This window comes from Calonectris borealis, chromosome 1 (genome assembly GCF_964195595.1).
Source record: "Calonectris borealis chromosome 1, bCalBor7.hap1.2, whole genome shotgun sequence".
NCBI lineage: Eukaryota > Metazoa > Chordata > Aves > Procellariiformes > Procellariidae > Calonectris > Calonectris borealis.
The window spans coordinates 49,220,056-49,237,710 of NC_134312.1; the positions used below are offsets into that span (position 1 = coordinate 49,220,056).

Genomic DNA, 17,655 nt, shown 5'->3' on the forward strand with positions numbered 1-17,655 from the left:
AGAGAAACAAGAGAAGTTTCTCCTCAATCTGTTATGTATATGTGATGCAGCATATCTCAACTGAGATTATACACCCGCCTACTTTTAAGATCTGTTCCCCATCTATCCACTTACCTTAACAGAGTAAGCCAGAGATATAGTGACTGCAAGTGGAAGACCTTCTGGTACTGCCACCACCAAGACTGTAACTCCAATAATGAAGAACTTCACAAAATACTGAATATAAATTGGTGTACATTCAGCAAGCCAAGGTCTCTTCTGAACCCAGAAGGTATCAATTACAAAATATAACACAAGGATAATGACTGTGATTGCAGACATCAATAAACCTTGTTAAAAAGAGAATAAGCAGTTTTCAGAAATTATCTCAAATACTTGGCAATACAGTCTGTGGATAAATCATGTGCAAATACTTCTGCCTTTATAGAAGTTACTTTATAGCTAAGATTTTAAACAGGCAAGCCAGGAAACGTTGAGGTAGTTCTCAAAGGTGTTCCAACTTCCAATGCAAGTATTTCCTCATGCATTTCACCTAGAAACTTCTAAAATCTTTTTTTTTCCTTCCCATTTAATTGAAAAGTGTAGATCTAATTATGAACAGGAGAGACCAATATGTAAAGTCAATTGACTAAGCAGAATAAGAACTGAAATAATTCAGCAGGCCTTCAACGATGGTACTGCTGGCTTACTCAGTAGAGAAAGCTGCTGATAGTCTGTACCCTGCTTCCTGCTGAAGGTGGGATTAAATACGGCAGGTAAGCACAGTGTTCAATGAACTGGGAGTAAAATCAGAACTGCTGTTAGCAAGCTGTGCAGCACACTTAGGACACCACAGGAAAACAGTGAAGGAAAATGGACCTGGCTGGAATAAAGGAACAGAAGTCACTGAAGTGTCAGCTCTTGATAGAAAGATGCTTCAGAGTGTGAGCCGTCCCAAAGCAGCAGGACAGAAAAATGCACGCATGAAGTAGATGAGCATTAAGGGTGTGTGAGGAATTACAACGGGTCAAAAGGTGCATAAAGGAAAACAAGAGCTCTTACTTATGCAGATGTGAAAAAATTGTTTGATAAGAACAGTATTTTACACTAAACATACAATGAAGGCTTTATTCAACATCTGTTAGTACAAGTTTCTCTGAAAAATTAACATTGCTATACATAACTATGGAGTACTAAAGCTGAAAGTTTAATTGCTTTGTCCTCAACACCATAACTGTCTTATGACATAGATGCTGAAGTCAGATGCTGATGCTGAAGTCAGCATAGATGCTGAAAGTCATAGATGCTTTTTGAGCTGCAGGCTGGGCTACAAGGCTTCTAGAAGTTCCTTCTAGCCTAATCTTTCAACAATTCTTCATGCATCAAAATAAATCCTGAAATATTTGAACTAAACCTTTACATACTAGATAACACAGCCTAAAATTTACACTGATTTTAATTATTGTTTTAGTCTACTTTCAAGAAGCAACAATTTATCAAATATTTTGACAAGACAGCTGAATATTAGCTGATAGAAGAGTAACAGAAGCTAAAGGACAGTAGAAAGTCAATAAAAATGTTACATATCAGCGAGGCATATGTTAAGTGGAAATTCCTAACCCTCTGGAAGTACCAGAGATAACCTGGTCGACCCTACCACATTTTCCAGACTTCAGTCAATTTATAGTTCTTTAGGTACATCACTAAATGCCATATCTTATCTAAAAACATCTTTCATAACAGTTGTCCAATGTTATGATGTTGGATTTTTCTCTCCCAGAAGCTGACACTCTAAAGCCTGAATCTATTTAAATCAAGGAAAAATAAAAGCCATCCACATGACAGTCTGAAAAGCCATCAGCACACTCAGGCACAATTGCATACTTGGAATTTTGCACTTAAAATAACTAAACCAGTCAAGGCTAGCTACTTAAGTTATCCCCTCACAAACTATGCATGTTCCAACTTTATTCAAACGCATGATGTCAACATAAGGAGGGTACTGATACATCATACCTGCTTTGCCAATCTGAACTGCAAGCTTTGTAAGTTTGCCTTGGAGAACCGACTTTTCTTTCTTTGGCAAGTTTGCTCTCTTCTTGTCTTTCTCATCTCCATCCCCACCATCCTCACTCTTCAGTGGTTGCATTTCCATGGCTGCACCATCCTGAGCTTTAGCTAGAAGTTAAGATCAAATAAAGTTTAGCCATTCGGGAGTCCCCAAAACCAACGATACTTAAAAAGCTTAATAACACCAGGCTCCACTAAACACCAGTACTGCGTAGCACCTTGTATCCAGAGATGGCATACTGCATGTGAATGCGTGTAGGTGCCCAGGTGCTGGCAGCAGGGGAGCCCGTGAAGAAGACCACAGTGGGGCAGGTTGTCCCCCTGCAGCTCGTGGAGGACCACAGTGGAACAGATATCCACACTGCAGCCCATGGAGGACCCCATGCCACAGCAGGCAGATATGCTCTGAGGAAGCTGCAGCCTTGAAGGGCCAGTGCCAGAGCAGGCTCCTGGCAGGAGCTGTGGCCTGTGGGAGGCCCACGCTTGCGTAGGCTGTTCCTGAAGGACTGTACCCTGGGGGAAGGACCCACATTGGAGAAGTTCATGCAGGACTGTATCCTGTGGGAGGGCCCCCACAATGGAGCAGGGGAAGAGTGTGAGGAGGAAGGAGCAGCAAAGACAAGTGTTACGAACTGACCAAAAAACCCCATCCCCATCCCCTGCGCTCCTCAGAGGGAGGAGATAGAGGAGTTGGGAGTGAAGTTGAGCCTGGAAGGAAGGGGGGTGGGGAGAAGGCATTTTTAGTTGTTTTTGTTTCTCAACGTCCTACTCTCTTTTTAATTGGCAATAAATTAATGTTCCCCAAGTTGCATTTGTTTTGCCCGTGAAGATACTTGGTAAGTGGTTTCCCCATCTTTATCTCAACCCACAAGCTTTTCATTCTATTTTCTGCCCCTTCATTCTATTTTCTGCAGCTGCTTCTGCTGAGGAGGGGGAGTGAGAGAGCAGCTAGGTGGGCATCTGGCAGCCAGCCAAGGTTAACTCACCTCAACAAGATAGTTTGAAAATCATTGGTAACGTTTACTTTTGTAGTATCTAGCTATGTTGAGACTGCCAAGTTCATTTAAGCATTTGTTTTGTGCAGATTCACTTATGCCATCTTTCGCGTAAGCACTTTGGATCTAAGTATTCAATGTGCATTTTCATAAGTATGTATTTATTACATCCAGTCTCAGAAAATAAGGACTTGCAAGAAAGGATCAGAGAACCTGCACTTACCTTTGTTACGGTTTTCAACAGCTCCATCTTGCTTTTTACCTGTTGGAGAGGGGAACAAGTTGTGTTTTAAATTGGCTGTGCAGAGTTCATTTCAGTGCTTGCATTTATATATAATACCTACATTATGATATGCTGAAACAAGTAACTGCATTTTCTAAAAAAATGTAGAACAAACTGGAGACATAGCTGAAGCTTTAAAAGTGTAAGTTAACTCACAGAAACAGCTCACATCAGTTTTTTGGACTTTACTTTTCCCATACACGACTGCCGCAGCGTTATACTACCATAGTTAAGTTTGCACAAATTACTGATACAGACATTTATTACTTGTGAGGAAAGCTTTTAAAAGGCTTGCCTAAACATTTTTCTAGGAAAGAAATTTGTGACATTAAAGCGATTCTGGTGGCTTCAGTCTTACTCTCTATTCTTCCAACACTTGGCAACTGTATCTAACTACTACTGTAAAGGAACTGTAGGATCTCACTTCCAGAATCAGTGCTTTAGTACAACATTGCAGAAGCTACTGTAGTATAAAATATTTACAAATCCACACGAAAGCTTAATGGAGGTACAGTGCTGGATTACTGGATCTATGCTAACCCTATTTACGCAAGCATGACCATAATCTGTTGGCAACATACCAATATTACACCACTAAGAGAATAGTTCAAGTTCATAATAAAATATCGCTCCTACCTCTGTTCAGAAACGGAGTTCAACAAGAGATCATAAACAAGGACAGTGAAATAATGAAAGAAATTAATGAGTGAAACATTAAAGGTAACTAGAAGACCGACACATCATGTGTAGCTTATTGGGGCCAGGGGGCACACTACCTTTTTTTGTGGGGGTTTTCAGATAAAAAGGTTTAGATACTACCTGGGCAAGTGACAACTTTTCTCCTAAGTAGAGAAAGCAGAGGTTATAGTTACTATTTGCAATAACATGAAATGAAAGCACAAAACTGAGGAACTTAGAACAAAACCCAGAATTTTTCAGTCTCACTGGTAATTCATTAAGTCTTCAGACTTAGGTTATGTAGACTGAAAAGCATGAGAGTAATCAAGTAGAAGAAAATCAAATTATCAAGCAGCCTGTCTGGCATGATATTTAATACCTCCACTACATTATTATTGTAGACATATTCTGATTTCTACACATAAGATTTCCCCCCAAGCATCCTCAGAACAGCTGAGGGGAAAAAAAAACCTTCTCCAGAAGATGCCACTGCAGACTTCTTAAGAACTCATCACTGTCTCCTAATTTAGTGTTTGTTCTTTCCTAGTTCTCCTCGCCCTCTTACAAGAGCAAAATTCTACACTTGAGTTACTTCTAACTCCTTGCACATACGTTTGCTTTCACTCTGAACCAAGCCATACACAGCCAACTAAAAATAGCCACTTTAATCTCCTTAACATTCACAGAGAAGCTAATTTAGTTTAACCTGAGTTTTAACAAGGAGAATCTTATCAGGCATCTAACTTGAGGGAAAGAAGAAGTTGTCTGCCTTGGGAGACAAAAAAACCCACAAGTGTTCAGACCCCACGATACACCAAAACTCTACTTGTCAAAAAGATTTCTGCTTATAGAATAATAGACACTGGCAGAATATTAATAAAAGCTGTAATCTCCTGTAGCAGCTGGTACAGTTGCTTGCTTCCTCCTCCTTCCTCTGTAAGGGAAAGAGCAAAGGATGGAAACCGTTCCACACTAATCCCTGGAAGTGTTGCATGTCAACTTTTACTCTTCACTACCACACTTGAGCTTGAAACTGATTGTGAAGTTTCAGTTCTTCTTGTAACAATTCTTGTAACTTATTTCTGAAGAAACTTACTACTTTAGGTTTCAAGAAGGGTCAGAGCTGTAAAGTATTTGTGGATTAGGACAAGAAGCCAAAAAGCACAGTTCCTGCACAGAGCACACATTTCAACAATTGCCTCTTTAGTTTGAAGGCACTGAGATTCCTATGCACATTTCTGTATGGCTTTCCATTTATGGCTTTCCATTACTGTTTCATATTCCTCTGATGAAAAAGTATATTTTTCTGCCAAGAATCCTCAGACTCAGTCCCATCCAGTAGACCTCACAACAGATTCTACAAAAATTTTTGCTGTGGTGAAGCTCAGTCCTGAACGTGCCTTGTAAGAAGTAGTATCAAAACACTACTGGTTAACATTTCTAAGCTTTGATTCTCACTTATCTATGGCTTAGATAAGTGACCTTATAATTCCAGCTACTGAGCAAGTCCTTCAGAAGATAGCCCATTTCACACTTCACAGAAGAGCTCCAAAATGTTCTGGGTTACAAGCCCCTCATCCCTCCAAAAATAAAGTTTACAGAGAAGTGCCTCTAGGGATTTGCCTTGTGTATTACCTGAGCATTCAAAGTTTTAGCTCTGGAAGAAAAGGAGCAGCAGAAGCAGCTGTCTTCTCACCGTTACCAAAATCAGTCTTATATATGTTTAAGATATCCACAAACTCAGCAGCATCAATGATACAAGCTTTTCCCCTTCAAGTGTCATAGAAGAACTCCCTATACAGGACATTTTCTATCTGTCAAAAGCAGAACTAGATACTTATTAGGTTGAGTTATTGGTAATAATCTGTTTGCCATAAACAAATATTTGCTATTAGACATGAATGTACTTTGAAGTTACTTTGAAGATGGCAGTTTAACAATTTATACGTGGTATGGCTGGTTAGGAGTTGTAAACTTTCCAACCTCTAATTAATCAATGAGATCTGAAGTTTAATTAAACATCCACATGACAAGAGTTATTGGTAGTGGTGTACCTGGTCACTGGACCCGAGTTTTTTTTCCTGTGAAACCTACTGAAAGTATGAGGTTTATAAAAAGATTTCTGCTTCCAGATAACTAGAACATGTCTTTATGCAGTAACATTCAGGAGTTCACCTCTCCCTCCCCAGGGATTTAAGATTATAATGCCTACTTTTCTTGTCCTTCTTCTCTTTTTCCTTCTCCTTCTCCTCTTCATCTCCTCCAGCCCCAAGTAAGGTAAAGATGATTCCAGTCTGAGAGTTCACACCTACAGCAGTAACTACCATTCTTCCAGAACCTTCCATCACATGTGTACCTGAAAGATTGAATCAGGTTTTCCACTGAGACTTGAGCAATTATATGGCAGAGCACAAAGGAAATGAGTTCTCAAACTTCACGTTGACGAAACCATAAGATGTGTATATATACCACTGTGTTCCCCTAGAGCTTTAATTGCCAAAACTATCTGGAAAATAAAACCATATGCGACTACACAAAATGTTTGTCAGTTTTAAGAGCCTGCTCACTTTGACAAATTTTTGTACTAGTTGTATTGGTTTTGGATACTTTTAAGAGTCAGCCTAGGTAAAGTCCAGTTTGCCAGATTTTAACCTCAAAATTTTAAATAACATGTTTACCCCCAGAAACAAACCACTTTCTTCAGGAATTGTCAAATATTACACACCTGACAGCAGCATAGGATCTCTGTCCAGAGATTTCTTAACATGATCAGATTCTCCAGTCAGTGAGCTTTCATCAATTTTGAGGTCATTTCCTTGAATGAGTACACCATCAGCCGGTAAAAGATCACCTACGAGAGATCACTGGGTATGTTGACTGCAGTTCCTTTTTTAAAAATAAAAGAAAGTTCAACTTTAAAAATATGTTTACCATATTTCACTTGTGCAATATCTCCAACAATTATGTCAGCTACTGGTATTTGGATGACTTGACCACCTCTGATGACTGTGAATTTCTGTTCTTGTTCAATACGGCTCTGCAATCCCCGAAATTGTTTCTCTTTACTCCAGTCATTGAAAGCTGTTACTAATACCACACAAACTACAGATAGGAGGATTGCTGCTCCTTCAATCCAACCTGCTTCAGATTCCTCCTCTTCTTCACCAACATTTACTGATCCACATACTGTAGAAAACAGGTTTTAGATTTAAGAAAGTTCATGCAGATAGTTATTTCAACAAAATAAAGTTTTGCCAAACAGAAGAAACTATTAATAATTGCTAAACATTTTCTGTGCTAGCCTTCCTTGCAATTTTACATTTATTTTCAGTAAAGGTAACAGACAAAGAAGCTAAAGAACCTGAAAGCTAGAGCAGCTCAAGGAAGTTAAACCACCTAGAATTTACATCCCTGCTTATCTGAACATAAGAAAATAGAAAGTTACCTGTCCTTATCTTGTTAAATGATGGCATAAGAATATCAGACTAGACAATTAGTCAACCACCTTCTGCTTTCTCAACATTTCCCACTTCACCTTTATCTTAACAAGCCAGACATCATTGCAAAAATTCAGTTCAACGATGGCCAGATCCCTTCATCTTCCGTTTAGAAGTATAAATATAGCTTCGTTTCTTAAATTAGAACGTTACCGGTGTCATATTGCAAATCAAGGAAGATTTAAGACTTGCTCACTCCCCAAAGAAAGCACATGACCGCAAATTATAAATTGCTTAAATATTCGAGGCAAAGCTAAAAGAACACTTGCACAGAAACATGACTGGATCTAAGACAAGATTGTTCCTGCTGCTTGCACTTTACCTTTGGCATTATTTTGGTCAGAATGATACCAGATCATGACCAGGGAAATCTCATGTTGCCCTTTCAAGGCAAGCTAGAATTCTAGTTTCTCTGAATAAGGAACAATAAGCTGCTTTTCCACTGACTTACTGTCTCCTCTCAGTTTTACACTATAGGCATGTTGGACCAGGAAAGTCAACAGTACAATACAGGTAGATGCCTACTTTTTAAAAAGTTTACTTACATGATTCATTTCCTCCTGGAGGCTGGTAAAAAGAAAGGCCCAAGGATACTACGGCTGCAATTTCTAATATAATTAGTGTAACGTCCTGTAGTGCTTCCCATACTAACTGAAGAAATGTTTTTGGCTTTTTAGGAGGTATAAAGTTCTTCCCAAAAACTGCTTCTCTCCTTTCTATATCTGCTGGATTTCCACTTAAACCTATTTAATAATAAGACAAAGTTAGTGACACTGACTTGCATTTCACCCTCACATTAGAAGTTATTGAGGTTTCCCACTCATGGAGTCAAGTCTCACTCCATATTTCAATAACAATACTGAAAAGCCATATCTCAAATATAATTACATAAGTATTATCCTTAAAATCAGAGTCACTATAGAAAACAATTCACACTTTGCCAATATAAAGTAAGCTGATGGTCTACCTAATTGCACTTAATATGACGTAGCAACAGAGTCATAGTAACAGACATACCTTTGTACAAAGTAAACAAGTTTGTAAGACAAGATCATTAATAGAGTTACTACTATTGAGACTGAGTAGCACCATGCAGCTTTAGCAAGACCACAGCCCGTGAAGCCAGCTCTAGTTCCCACTGTAGGGATTCTGTATTCAGAGATAACATCCCAGGATCCTACCATTAATGTAACATTTATAATGAAATATTTAATATAATTAATTACATAAATACTATAAATATTACATCTGTGTATTATTTAATTATGATATAAAATACTATTAAAAGCTGGTGAAGGCATCATGTGGAGAGAGGCAGCCACTTAATGATGCTGCTTCTGCCTGGACAGCAGTTGTTTGCTCTTCTGAAGCTTCACTTTCTTTCTATCTCCTCTCACATAGAGAGACACCATACTTAGCACTGTGCAGGGTCCGTCACCTCGGTTTTGTACCCATCTTCTTTCTTACATGGCATATTTCTTTCAGAGTCCTCTTCCCTGTCTCAACTCTTGTACTGTCCTTAAGGGGCACTAGCAGGCAAGAGTCAGGGGCCTTCATTAAAAGGCACAGCATGCTTCAAGAGTTAGCCAAGTCCTTAAAAATAAAGGAATACCAAGTATATTCAGTGCAAGGTCATGCACTCAAGGTCCTCCACAAGTACACCTCCTGTTTACTCCTTCAACCGTTTCCTGCCTAACCTGCCATTCAGAATTTAAGCCACTAGTTCATTTTTCAAAGCAAAATGGCCAAACGTCCAGCCATGTTCAGAGCAAAGGTCTGGATACTTCAACCATATTGCCTCCAAGGTTATGATCAGCACCTGCTTAAAGACAACAATTATCTTAGTAGCAGTTTTTTTAGTCGTTAACCCAACTGCTTAGTGATAAAGTCATTGCAAACAGGCTAGGTAATCAATAAGAACAGCAACCACTGCAACTGGCTTTCATAATAAGTGGGGTATTTAATACCTCTAACAGACATTTCCTAGAACCATCACATGATATTTCAAGACACTCTGCAAAAACTACTGAACTGCAAAGCTCAGTTTTAAATGCTAACAACTGCTATGTAATCATTTAACTGAAAAGCAAAATATTATGTGCAGACCTTTTCAAAAGTGAAACGAATTAAACATCCTCTTAGTGTATATAATAAATTAGGTTTATTCTAGCACTCTTAGATTCACCTTGAATTCACAGCTTTGGAGGTTTAATACGAAGGAGCAATTTTACTGGTTAGCCATAACACTACACTTCTTGAAGTTCAAGGTTTGAGGTGCTTACTTTCACTCTCGACTCTAAGAGCACTGCAAGACCATTTTGAAAATCAAGCTATACGAGAGGACCTAGAGAAACTCAGGACAGCTTGGCCATTCCAAAAGGCTGGACCATGTTGCTATTTTGCAACAGATACCATTTCTCTCCTCCTTTTAGCATGGCAGAGTTTGGGACATTATTTACATAATGTCAGTGGCATCACCTTTCTCCTCCCTTCACAAGGTACCAGGATGCAGAACATCCCAAGTATACAGCAATGGTCTTGAAGAATGAAAAGCGTTTTCCAACAAGGCTATATAAAGTCAAGCTACTGTCAGAACCACTTAGTGAAGATTAGTAAATAAGCCTAGCAAAGACAAAAAGCATTTGTATTTTTAGTATTCGCCATAATATATCATGCACTGTTAACTGAACTTGCTACATTTACCAGACGGTTGGCAATTTCATAGTTCACAATCTACAATCCTGAGATCGAAACTACTGTCACTATATTGTTCATTATGTATCTTAACTAGGGTAATTTATGTTATTCGGGATTGAGTTTGGAAAATATTAGGCAAGGGACTAGTTAAAGCTTCATATATAAATCTTATTAGAAATCTAGAAGTAGAAGTTACTAGACAATCAAAATTATGTAGACCTGTAGAAATATCGATGGTGGTCCATCTCTCCAGAATATAAGAAGGACTTTTGTTACTACAGGTATGTCAAACATTCATTTATTCACATTTGTATATATTTCTACACATGTAAAGGACATAATAAACATTCAATATTAAGCAGTAAAGTCTGCTCAGAGTCTTTTTTTAGTAATATTGGTAAAGGACAGTTCCTATTTCTCATTTCAGATCAGGTAGGTCTGATCCACATTTTGCCTGAAAACAGATATTGCCTTACGTTGTCAACAACTTCAAAGCAAGAAATTATACAAGCTGAACTCATCCACTCTGTGGCATTTTGGAACTACCTGTACTTTTGCTGTGAAGCCACTGGTAATTACACAAGTCAGCATTTCATATCATAAAGAAAGCTTCTGAATAGGAAGAAGTGTCACAGGGCCTTGCAGGTGTACACACGAGATTTTAGAGAGCTAGAACTAGTGTAACACATAGCAGCTTTCTGCATAGATCTTGCCTAGATTTTCGCCATTAGAAATGTCTCCATTTCTATACTTAAAACTTGAATTTGACAAAAGAAGAGACCTAGTTCTACTTTTACAAAAGCTCTCCAGTACTACCTCTGAGAAATTTATAGCAGCTTACCTGACAGAGAGGCTGGTTCTCTAAAGGTTCATGTAGTGATTTAGAGCCAAAACGACACCTTTGTAGAGGACACTGCTCTAACTCATCCTACTTAACCTTTTCTGAGCTAATTATCGCGTTCGACTGTTGAGGCCTTGCTGTGTTTATGAGCTGCTCTCACACTTCAAAAAAAAGATGAAGCCCTTTTATCAACTTAGTGATTGTATTTAACTGATTGCAGGACAGTACATCTAAATGTCAAATCCTTTTGAAAGGGAAAGGCCTTGATCACACAGTCCTCAGTACAGCAGAATCAATCTGCAGGAAAGGGCATCTAACCCCTTCTAGTTTTAGTACGCTGACACTCATCATTCCCGTGTGTTAACCTGCTTGTTACATTAAGGGACATAAAGTGAATCCCGCAGTACCAGGTATTTGGTGCTTAGTACATCACTGCCATCTACAATCACATGCCCACCTAGTTTGCAGTAATAATGGGCCTTAAACCTTGCAGATTACTGAAAAACAGGATTCAACTCTCAGTTCAGTTCCTGATTGCAGAAAACTACAGCCCTTTCCACTAAGAAAGGAAACTGCCCTTCAATACTATGCAACAGGCCAACAGGGTAACAAGAGACTGCTGCTCCTATCTAAGAAGTGCTACACCGCTTGTACGCACAGCGCTTCACATGCATGCACTAAACTTTACAACTCCGTTGATGCCGAGGAACAGAAGTTTGCACTCCTCATGTTTTACAAATTTCTTCTTCACCCTAAAATTAGTCTACTCCCATTCGCTGGCAGGTCAGGCATGAGAGCTGGCTACTTTCAGTTTGGTAAGAGGAACCCAGTTCATGTACTGAAATAATTTCAGGAGTCTGGAAATCAGGAGTCTGGCTTCAAAAGCAGATCAAGCTAAAACATGCTAAGTGGAGATGTACTCAGAGATACCTTTAAGGCATTAGTAGGCTGGTTTTGATCCAAGGAGTCAAACCTTTCCATAGCATTTCTGAAGAACAGAAAGCAAAAGCTCTCCAGGATTAAGACAGCAGGTACTTTACTGCGACCACATGACACCACATTGGTTAAAAGCTACGTCAGTGCTTAAATGCTGAGACACCACAATTTGCCAAAATCTTGATTTTGGTACTTCTCAATCACTACCAACAGCAGGACTTCACATTAAGTTTGAGTTAACGTTAGATAAAAATACATAAAAAACATTTGTACAGGATACTACAGTTTAGATATCTTAAGCGATGAGACTTGCATCTTTGTTTCACAAATTAAAGCTTATCGCTTTCATTTACATTGGAAGAAAGTAGTAAGAGAGGGCCAAATCTTAAGGAAAACTTCTGGAAAGCTCTCGGGAAGGAGACTTGACTTCTTCACATTTGTACAGTCTATCTTGGAGTATTAACTCCAGAGAGCAAAAGCATCAGGTAGCCACGCTTCACAGAATGCCAAGTCCAACACGGCAAAGACTTCTTTAAAGATGCTTATTTCTAGAGAATAAGGTTGTGTGATCACTTTGCAAACCTTCTACTAATAGTGACAGTACCTCTTAGTGCCTAAAGCTGTATTGATAGTTATTTTATACAGTTCAAATGAAATCTATAGAAATACTTCAGATTTAAAAACTAAATCCTCCTATTAAGGATTCAACGTAGTACAGATAGAAAACAGATGTCACCAGTTTTAAAAATTGTTGCATTAGGGAATACAAGAACTAGGTAGCAACACAGAAGCATTAATAAGCCCTACATTAGACTATTAACATCTTGTGTTCTACGACAGCATGATCTGAATTGTGAACTATAAGTCATATGAGCTATTCACAAAACTTACACTTTCACAGCAAGTTAAACATTGCTATGTTGCATTGCTATTTCATATGTGGATGCCTGCGTCAATGAACTTTATTCCAAAACGCAACTTCACCACTAATCCAACATCTCACACGCAGTTAGACCAATTGAAAAAAACCTCTTGCTTACTTATTACCATTGAATACCTCTGCCTTAAAGAAGTAAGAAGCAATCTTTTATTATAGTAACTGAAATACTTTTATAAACTTTGTTATATTAAAAAAAAAAGGGTTTTGACTAAGGTTTTTCCTAAATGGAGTTCCCTCAATAATAGTGTTAAAATTGACTTACCTTCATTTGGTGAAGTTTTCAATTTTGTACAGATGCCATGTACATCTCCATAGCATTCCTGTATTTTATGCAGTGCATCTGTAGCTCGAAGTTCCATAAGAGAACGGAGCTCTGCAAGAGTAACTCCAAAATCTCCATGATTAGCTTCTTTTACAGCATTTTTTACGCCACTATATGCAACCGAGTTGTTTGCCATATCACCCATGATGCGTGCAGTCTTTAGTGTAGACAGTTTCCAGTAAGGAACAAGATTTCAACTTAAAATATTTCCAAACGAAAGATAAATCCTTTGGGTATGAAGACAGTCAGGAGAGCAGACACATCACCCAAGTAAGAGACCCCGTCTGGAGAGATATCTTGGAGGTTGTCCCATGGCGCGTTCTGTTCCCCAAGCCAAAGGGCATGTACAGTCTAGGGAAAGAATAAATATACGTTCAGTTACATAACAGCTATATTGAAATACATTGTAATACAACCCTACTCTTTGTGTTGAGGTTACAGAACAAATTTCTGCTTAAGGACAATTTCTTCATATTTCCTCTAATATTTTTAGTTAGCATTCAGCTGGCAAGAGTGACGAGGCATAAAATGGATGTTTCCCATCCCAAAATAACCTTGCATTATTATTTTTTCTTAAATCGTTAACTCCTCAGAACAGCTGTTGCCTTTAAGTCTTGCATTTTGCTTGGTATATCCATATGGTTCATCATCAAGGGGAAACCTTTAGAAACACCTGGGAGTAAATCTGTTTCCAGGGAAATGGAGTTTAGAGCATCCACCACTGATGTCACTCGGGGTAAGAACATGCTCAAGTTAAAAATCCTGACTTTTCGCTGAAGCTTTCACCTAAAAGTTTGGGATGAGCAAGCTTTTGTGTGTTCCCATGAATTCATTTGTGCAAAGCTCAAGGAAAACGGTTTCATCACTAAGTTAGCCCACGCATGAAATACTTTTGTAGTGTAAGTATGAGTATATCTTCAGGCAGACCTAGATCTTAATGCATTTTCATGTCCAAACAGTTTTAGCCCTGCTTCAGCCTATTTCATCACAACTCAAGCCTCCCACAGTATCCGCATTTAATTCTTTGAGCAGAGGGGAAAATTGCACAATACCACCTTCCCACAGAAGGGATAGGGAGACTAAGAGCAGCTCTTCTGTTTGATTATCAGAGCACTGTAGCTGAGAAATTAACATCTACCCACAGGATTCTTAACCTGCACAGGCATTCTATATTTAATTCCTGCTCGGCTGACACATCTTGCACGTACACGTGTATCTACACAACAGTATAGCAAACGCACAAACACTTCATGCCTATGTAAGATCTGCTGTGTGCAGAAGACAGAAGTCTGATCATGTAAGTCAGCTTTATTGACATAATGGGGCACCGTGAGCACAAGTAACAATATATTCCCCATGAAACATTATGACTGCCAGGCTCAGATGAACAATAACTTGGACACTTCCAGGTCAACAAGACCCTCAGGTGTCATATGCCTAGCAAAGGCAAACAGTTACCACTGACTGCATTGCTTTACGAAGGCAAAGAGTCAAACAGCAAAGAAAAGATTTCTGGCTATTGCCCTGCCAGGTTAGAGGACTGTTTGGCTGTGTCTATGTTGAGGTCCAGGTATAAGCACTTCATTACCAGAAATTTAAGGTCTTGGTGCAGGAAAGTCTCAGTTCTCTGCTCTGGAAACAATCAGCTTCAGTTATAGTTGATCTACCGTTTTAAGCACCGTGCCACAGTACTGCGTTTGCACTGGAGACAACCACTGATACTGAAAGACCCTGAAGTGACGTCACCTGACCACAAGTGACAGCCCCATCTCCAGCAGAACCGCTCTTCTCTCCCTATCGCTAGGAGATTCTGCAAAAAGCACTGTCTATGGCTGTTTTCTGGAGAGTGACAAAAAGCATAAAGCAATCAAAATTCATATGCATAAAACTTCAACATCCTATAACATCAACAAGGTACCCAATTTAAAAATTTATTTTAAATCTTCATTGTTTTCTCTGTTATTTGCAAAAAATTACTACAACAGTTGAAGAGTCCATGACAATGGTGTTAACCTGTGTGCTAGGATGCAGTTTTAACACACATTCTTCAGCTGACTATAACATGTTCCGCTAGAGTATCCTATAAGTGAAGAAATTCATGCAAATCACATATGAAAGAGTGCTCTTTAAAGACACACCACTTCTTTATCTAATGCCCAAAAGCTGGATGCTGTTGGCCAACTAGTAGCCAAGGACGATTTATCAATTGGCATCTGATCACAAGCTATGACAGTATAACAAGAAGCAGATCAGGCAAATGAGTTTGTATAGCTATGGAGAAGATGCTGCAGCTGCTAATTAGGCAAAAATAGACCAAGCAGAATGCCCCACAAGTAATTACATCAAACTTGATTCAATTTTAATTAAAAAAAGCTCTGTTCAAGCCTCTAGCAGGAGCCCTGCACTTGAAGCCCAAATACACCCAAATCCAAGTACAGACGCGAGGTTAGGAAAAGCTACAGCTCTAGTCACTGCTCACCTGGCATTGAAAAGCTTCGAGACTGGGCCAGGGCAAGACTTGCTTTCACGTGCAAGTAATCTTTGCACTCCAGTTCTATCATCTCTATGCATCTAGATCCATTTTTGCTAAGACATAATAGCCCAGTGATTAGCTATTACTAACAGTTTATACTGAAAGGGGTTCTCAGATGTTCTGAAGTACCTCAATGTACCTTAGGTACCAACGGACCCTTAGGGTTCACAGACAAGTTCAATAAGCTTACATTAACACTACAAAAGCAGTGTTCTGCAGATCAGCCCTAGTAGTGTTATAGACCATTTGGCACATCCCTGTTAGGAAATAAATAGCTCTGGAAAATTGAGACTCTTCAAATTCTGAATACTGAGCAAGAGCAGTTTTGCTTCAAATCATAAAAGCTTGGTTAAACATTAGCAATTGTTACACCAAATCAGACCAGAAAGAATCTGCTCCAGCAGCCCATTTTTAGCAGGCATTTCAGTGGACAGCACAAAAGCCTCTCGGCACATGGGTACAGAATGGACTTAACATAGTTTTTTTTGCTGATTCCTACAGAAAAATCTCACTACAAATTTCTTTAAGAAATATCCTTGATGCAGTTTGATGTCAAACCTTGCAACATTCAATCGCTTCCTGTTACAGCAAGTTCCAACAGTCCACTTTTGTAACAAAGTGGCGATGCATAATGCAACTATAAACAGTGAAATTCAAGTATTATAAAAGAAAGCATATTTTTAAGCTACATAGATCGTCTAACAATATTTATCTCTTCAAGTGTAGTAGCATGACCTCTGAAGCATTATAGTTTAAAGCAACTCACCTCAAACTTCCAATCTGCTAATATCTCAAATTCTAAATTCAAGAAACAGTTAACATAACCAAAAGTCACTTATACACCATTACTGAAGTTCCAGCTTATTTAAAGTTTAATTCAGTCAAAGTTATGTTAGGGTCCAGCTTAAACAAGCTGCACAAAAGATGATTAAGAGAAGTCTGTCTTTCATTAGGCACATCAACTTTTGGATAATCCTTTGTTTACAGATCACTGCAACTAGGAGCAACTTTAAAGCTATTGTCTGTCACAATCAGGTAACTAAAAGTCCTGTACTGCAGAGGCATCTTACAGTGGCAGCACATATTCTCATAGGTAGGATTCAGATACTTATGCAAATCTTTCTGAAAAGACCCTGCTGCTCTATGACTGTAGTAGTGTCACTGACATATCATGTCATCGCAGCTGCATATGAGAAGTACTGCATCTTAAATTCCTTACCCAAATCAAATTGGTATTTATTGCTAAGTAAGTATGCTTTGTTACCAGACAAAGCCAATAATTCAAAACCATAATCCATGAAACAAAGGCTAGATAATTTCACCAGCGTTAAAAGTCTGACAACCTCACAAGCCTCTGTAGTTGGACTGGGAAAAGGACAAGCTCTAAACAGAAGTCTACCATGTAGAGATGTTTACCAAAGCATGAAGAAACTATAGATTACAACTCTGTTTAGTGCCACCAGAACACACTGTGTTGACCAAGCTAGAAGAAGCTGTAACTTGTTTCTTGAAGTGTTCCTGTAACAAAACTTTAAATATAAACCCATGTTAATCCCCACCATCACCACCCCAAAAAGCAGCTACTATTGAGGCAGCCCTGAACATTAAGCATGCTTCAAAAAGGACTCCAGAAACAGTCCTTCATAAGTAAAAGGATTTAGTAATTTAGTATTTAGCAATTTCCTCTATTGGGAAGAAAGCTATGATCTCTGTTCTACATTCATTAAAAGTAAGGCTATCTTGAAGAGATAGTTTGCAGTGGCCATGCACTGACAATCAAATGTGAACAGAGTTTAAGAGTGGCATAATTGCTCTTGCCAGATGCACAGGACCTAGCATACTTTAGACCCCTACCCAAGCCTTTTCTATTATTGAGTTTGTATT

The 17,655-nt window shown here is 38.8% G+C and overlaps 1 protein-coding gene across 6 annotated transcripts in view; it reads right to left on the reverse strand.

Annotated features, from left to right (window-relative positions):
- Positions 1-17,655, reverse strand: part of ATP2B1 (ATPase plasma membrane Ca2+ transporting 1) — a 66,936-nt gene that overhangs the window by 21,788 nt on the left and 27,493 nt on the right. For all 6 annotated transcript variants that reach the window (XM_075150925.1, XM_075150932.1, XM_075150970.1 and 3 more), the window contains exons 2-9: positions 13,179-13,589; positions 8,048-8,245; positions 6,937-7,191; positions 6,731-6,856; positions 6,218-6,361; positions 3,268-3,306; positions 1,996-2,157; positions 115-329 (exon numbers count right to left, since the gene is read on the reverse strand). In XM_075150925.1, the coding sequence (XP_075007026.1) occupies positions 115-329; positions 1,996-2,157; positions 3,268-3,306; positions 6,218-6,361; positions 6,731-6,856; positions 6,937-7,191; positions 8,048-8,245; positions 13,179-13,383 (1,344 nt within the window). In that variant the 5' untranslated portion in view covers positions 13,384-13,589. The remainder of the gene's footprint in view (positions 1-114; positions 330-1,995; positions 2,158-3,267; positions 3,307-6,217; positions 6,362-6,730; positions 6,857-6,936; positions 7,192-8,047; positions 8,246-13,178; positions 13,590-17,655) is intronic.